Raw genomic sequence first — 6,203 nt, 5'->3', positions numbered from 1 at the left:
TCTTTGTAGCATGATTGAAGGATTCTCATTAGGGCCTTTTAGCACCATGGTAAAGTGATGCTATCTGAATTGGTTTTCCTATCGATTATATATTGGATGGGATGTTATAAATTTTAGAAACAAGATGGTATTTCAAATTTTCCTGTTTACCATGATGCTACATAAAATATCTTGGGAGAACATTGTTGATGGCAATAATTTCATATGTGTGATATCTGGCAAAGTACCATAACACTTATTAAAAATTGGCATATGCTGCTCCTTCTCAGCATACTCCAATAAGGAGCAACAGGAAACAGTTATCTGTACACAGAATAAAAAGGTGACGTTCTTCCTGTTGAATGTAGCCTTGTGGTTATGAACATGAAAAACCTCAACATGAAGTTTTATTAAAAAGCAGGCTTCATATAATATATATTTGTTTGCCATTGCACTTTAATCTTGCTAATGGCAATTTTTTAAGGGCAAAACTCCTTCATTTTGATTTGTACATGTAAGCAATTTCATAGAATATTGTAAGTTGGATTTAATGTGGAAACAAATAATTTAATGTAACCTTGTGAGTTACATGTTTAATGACTGCTGGCCTCTTCATATAAGGCCATAGTTAATAAATGTATGATGTAATATCAAAGGGTCCAGATGTAAGTAGATTATAAACAAGTAAAACAAGTATATTCACTTTGTTTACAAATGTATATGTGCTCAAAGACAGCTAATGACAAGTTGAGCTGTCAGAAAGGGTGTATTGTAGTCCCTTCATAGCATCTGGATGGGTTGAATAGGACCATTACAATTACACTAATATTACATAGCGGTAAATCAAATATAATGGCACCATAACTGGTGAGACTATGAATTACTACATGATAAGGTTGTGTCATAACATTGATGGTAGTGATTTTACTGCTACATGTTGGCATTTTCTCCAGTTTGTATTATCTAGCACTGCTAGTTCATATACTGGTACACCCAAAGAATGTGGATGTACTTGGGTTCGAATGTATAATCACAGTTTGGGATAAGTTAAAAATTTGTTAAAAAAAGATAACGATGAAATATAAAATCTGGAATTTTGACAACAAATGTCGCTTCAATGCTGCTGGTAGGGAATAAAGGCAACAGTAGTATACCGCTGTTCAAAACTCATAAATCCATGGACAAAAAACAAAATCGGGGTAACAAACCAAAACCGAGCGAAACACATAGAAAAAATAAAGTTCAAAATACACATTGTTGTATCGTCTGACACATTACACATTGATGCTGTATAATATAAGTTGGAATATTATTATTTTGTGTTGTTTGTTTATATTATCAACGACAGGATAGACAACCTTTTGCACCAAAATGCGCAAGATAGACTATTTTTTGTCGATTATATGTCTTGGATTCTTATTTAAATGTTAAACCAATCTTGCCAACCAACATCTGATTTATAATAAATATACAGTGGTTAAACATATCATTTTATCAAAAGTAACGGGTCTAATTATAATTAATCAACCCCCAAAATGGTCATGGTCGGTGTGAGCCAATACTCCTTGTTGAAGACCATACTTTGAACTATAATCGTTTACTTTAACACATTATGATTTGAATAGAAAGTTGTCTCGTTGACACTCATACCATATCTTCTTATATCTATAGAAGAAAATTTATATAAAAATACCGTTTGTATAATTAGGTTTGGAATTTTAAAATATTTTGGCATCAAGAAGCACTGAAAAACATCTTGTGCAGTTAAATGTTTTACCGGTAACGAAATTGTTATTACACTACATGCTGATGAAACATTATATCTATTTGAAAGATTGAATCATGGATACATCACATAGAAGCACAAGGTTTTACCAACCACATTCTCTGTTTGGCTTTTAATTTTGCCATTTGATGAGGGACTTTCCTTCTTTGAGTTCAGTATTTTTGTGATATTACTTTTTGCTGGTACAAATTGCCTATAACTGCTTGGATCAACGTCGCCCTGATTCTAGCGGCAGGGTTTCCTATTTCGTTATCATACCACACCTTATTTTGAATATTTTAAGTACGCATTATTAATGAGAAGCATGTTTAGGGCCATACGTACGCATGGAGCAGGATCTACTTATCCTGTCTTAGATCAACCCGATTTTTTTTAAGCTTTCGTGCTGCTCTAGGTTTCAATAATAAAGTTATATGTTTCTCCGTCGTTTTCCCTAATTTGTAACTTGTCATTGTTTGTTTGGTTTCGAATTTTTGCTGCACTTCCATTTATCATTCAGAATTGTAAATATGTCAGAAAAACCGAACTTTTAGGTAATAATTGATAACATGATTTTTGCAAGATATTTTTTATTTGACTCAGAGGACAGACTAAACACCAGCAATAGTATAGGAGACTGTTTAGCGTTGTCCAATTTAAGGCTTGTTCTTCAAAGTTGTCATAGCATTTCTGTATTTCAACCTGTAAAAGAACATGGTAGTTAAACGATCTCAGATTCAAATGACAGAAAAAGGGAACAGAAACGGTTGGAATTTGATACTCAAAATTAACCTCCCTTCACAGTCCATAGTCTACGTAGATATAATGAATCCTCTTTGATAGTTTGCACATAGACGTGGAAATTGATTAAAACAAAGTTGATATGGCAATTAGAGGGCAAAACAACGATATAAATGAAATAAGTCGATTATACATAGGCATACAGTCAATAAACTCATCATAGAACCAGGACTATTTAGTATATACGTCAGACGCCCGTCTCGTCTACAAAAGACTCATCAGTGACGCTCGAATTCAAAAAAGTTAAAAGGCCAAATAAAGTACGAAGTTAAAGAGCATTGAGGACCATGACACAATAGTGATTGATGCCCGAAATGAAACTATGTAGAACTTGTAAGAATCATATACTAATTGTTGTAAAAAGCACAAACAAAGTCTATCAAATCAAAACAAAAGGATGATTTGATTAAAACTGACAAAATTAAACGTTATCAATTTTAACCGAACAAATGGAAGACAGCTGTCATATATTCCTGACCTTATACAGGAAAGTGATGAGTTAAACCTTGTGTTATTGCTAGGTAAACCTCCCACTTGTATACATTTTTTTCCAGTTCCAGTGTATTGATAAAATAGGGCGAACAACCCTAACAGAAAGATTAATATGACACAAATTCGAATTCAGTAGCCAAAATTGTGTAAACATTATTTCAAATATAGATACTGTGCGTATAATTTATTACTTGATTGCCTTTATTTGTTGGTATCCTATACAGTTTTCAGTGGCATTTTACCCTATTTGATGAATATTCATTAAGGCATGCGTATCGAAACATTTCTTCTTGACATTGTAATCACTAGTTATTTATTTGACTTACTTACATGAACAGCGACCTTCTTTTCTGCAAGTACCATGTTCTTTGTGTCATATAGTACACATTTAAAGTTCCCATCATATTCTTTTTTTACTCCTGTAATTAGAATGAAGAAAGAAAAGAAAGAAAAAAAGTCCGAAAGACAAACTTACAAAACCATGAGAAAAGGAAATTAAACCAACCATTAGACAGACAGCAGTATACATTGGTTAGACAAACAACAGTATATATTGGTTAGACAAACAACAGTCTATATTGGTTAGACAAACAACAGTCTATATTGGTTAGACAAACAATAGTCTGTATTGGTTAGACAAACAACAGTCTATATTGGTTAGACAAACAACAGTCTATATTGGTTAGACAAACAACAGTCTATATTGGTTAGACAAACAACAGTCTATATTGGTTAGACAAACAACAGTCTATATTGGTTAGACAAACAACAGTCTATATTGGTTAGACCAACAATAGTCTATATTGGTTAGACCAACAACAGTCTATATTGGTTAGACCAACAACAGTCTATATTGGTTAGACCAACAACAGTCTATATTGGTTAGACCAACAACAGTCTATATTGGTTAGACCAACAACAGTCTATATTGGTTAGACCAACAACAGTCTATATTGGTTAGACCAACAACAGTCTATATTGGTTAGACAAAAATAGTCATGAAGACGGAAAAAAAACCACTCGTACAACTAGAATTATTCCCAAGTGTTTGGGGGAAAGTAAGCAGATTCTGCTACACAGTTGCCACCAGAAAAGTTGTTTAAATACAATCACGTTGTTAAGTGACTTTTGTTACTTTCGCAGAGATGAAACCAATATTGTAATAACGACCATCACATATTGGTGGGGTTCGTGTTGCTTATTTTTTAGTTTTCTATGTTGTGTCATGCATATATGTGTACTATTGTTTGTCTGTTTGTCTTTTGCATTTTAACCAAGACGTTGTCAATATAAAAATAGAAGATGGGGTTTTATTGCCAATGAGACAACTCTCCACAAGAGACTAAAATGACACAGAAATTAACAATCATAGGTAACCGTACGGTCTTCAACAATTAGCAAAGCCTATACCAAATAGTCATCTATAAAAGGCCCGAAATGACATTGTAAAACAATTCAAACAAGAAAACTAACGGCCGTATGTATCAGTTTATTTTCGATTTATGAGTTTGACTGACCCTCTGGTATCTTTTGTCCCTCTTTCATTGTCAACTATCTCTCGAATATTAGGCTCTGACTGTCGGTAAGTATAACACATACCTTGAGGAAATTTCAATGTCAAGGTTGTAGCAGTATCAGTGATGTCAAGGTCGACATAATACTCTGATTCAAGGTTCACCTTAACGTTTCCGAATGTTGATATTATCAATCGGGAACCATCATGACCGTACCATTCCCATTTCAATGGATGTGTTATCAGAAAACTGGCATCTTTCTTCAAAGAGCAGCTGTATTCAGGCTTATCACCGACATGAACGTAATCCTGGTCTTTATTGATATACTGGAAATAACAATGCATCATACAAGTGAGAGGATCAGCTAGCTTTAAAACCAAGGTTTAATCCACAATATATATATATACAAATCTCCTATTTTCTAATAAGAAAACGCCTGTACCTACTCAGTGAACGGTATGATAAAAGGAGTAAACATATTGTTTTTATATGACTTCCAGTCTGATTGAAACATAAACTTATTAAGGAAATTATATATGTTCTTATACATAAGTAGAAAAATAACAACAACATATATGACTATATATTGTTTTATGACTATGCTGCATCAATAATAATAATAATTTGTAACTATCAATTTGATCACATATAAATATGAATTAATGATTTTTTTTGTTTATTTTTCTTTTGTTCATTCATTTTAGGCCGGGTTAATATAATGTAATCGCTGACACTGACAAGTCAACATCATTTAACATGTATTGATTCTTCTTTGATAGAAAAAAAACCCAAACAAATAGTTGTATTTTGTATTTGCGTCAAAGTTCATGAGCTTTGATGACCAAACATTTCTAAAAGTTTCATCTTTTCAAATAATTTTAGTATGACATATTTACTAATCATATGGACAATTCATAAGAGAGAAATGAATGTATGATTGTCATGCGCAAAAAATGTTTTTTTTCAAAAATAAACTTTATAAGGCAAGTACGTATGAGATAAACACATTGCAAAGTAAACATACAAATAATGAGAAAAATAAGAAACAAAAACATCACTTATATACATAATACACTACCAATCTATGTGCACGTTGTTTGAGAGGGCTTTAAACGTCTCAGCAAAATAATTTATCCCACGAACTAGAAACTTACCGACAAACATTACCGTCTTAACATGGCGATGCAATTCAGAATCAAATCAACTGTTTACAAATCATAGAATTTGTGATATTCTAATGTTTTTCTAACTCAGAAAAGGTTTATCTTATCTCTATTTGGCAGAATTTGGGAGTCTTTTGTCCACAATGTTCGTCATCTTAACTGATTTTGCCATTTTAACTTTTTGAGATTCGAAAGTCATTGACGAGTGACGAATGACGAGTTTTTTTTTTCCAAAACGCGCAGTGGAGCAAAATTTCAATCCTGGTATCTATGATGAGTTTAATTCCATAGGTTACCGTTAAAATGATATTTCCTGGATACAACCCTTTACTAGAAGTAGAACGTATTTTAATAAAAAAAAAAATCCTGCTGAATATTTCAATAATCAATTTTGTTTGTTTTTAATACTCTATTCAAGGAGGACAACTTATTTTATTTTTACTTTGATTAATCGTTAAATAATTACCGCGTTCAATCTCCTCATCCATA

At 32.5% G+C, this 6,203-nt stretch overlaps 1 protein-coding gene across 1 annotated transcript; it reads right to left on the bottom strand.

The window, feature by feature from the left end:
* Nucleotides 1-2,321: 2,321 nt before the first annotated feature.
* On the bottom strand, nucleotides 2,322-5,067 carry LOC134700141 (uncharacterized). The gene is made up of 3 exons (XM_063561506.1): nucleotides 4,637-5,067; nucleotides 3,364-3,456; nucleotides 2,322-2,446 (listed from the first exon to the last, which is right to left on the bottom strand). Exons 1-3 carry the CDS (start codon nucleotides 4,896-4,898, stop codon nucleotides 2,442-2,444), a joined length of 360 nt encoding a protein of 119 aa, XP_063417576.1. The 5' UTR covers nucleotides 4,899-5,067; the 3' UTR covers nucleotides 2,322-2,441.
* Between the last annotated feature and the right edge of the window lie 1,136 nt (nucleotides 5,068-6,203).

This window comes from Mytilus trossulus, unplaced genomic scaffold (genome assembly GCF_036588685.1).
Source record: "Mytilus trossulus isolate FHL-02 unplaced genomic scaffold, PNRI_Mtr1.1.1.hap1 h1tg000122l__unscaffolded, whole genome shotgun sequence".
Classification (NCBI taxonomy): Eukaryota; Metazoa; Mollusca; class Bivalvia; order Mytilida; family Mytilidae; genus Mytilus; species Mytilus trossulus.
Note: the sequence above shows the minus strand (reverse complement) of the source record. Positions and strands in the feature narration are given on the sequence as shown.

What these genes read in the sequence shown, in the direction of transcription:
- LOC134700141 (XM_063561506.1), bottom strand. Translation starts at nt 4,898, where the DNA reads ATGATGCATTGTTATTTCCAGTATATCAATAAAGACCAGGATTACGTT. An exon ending in GACATTGAAATTTCCTCAAG is followed by an intron (nt 3,457 to 4,636) that starts GTATGTGTTATA and finishes TTCTAATTACAG; the next exon opens with GAGTAAAAAAAGAATATGAT.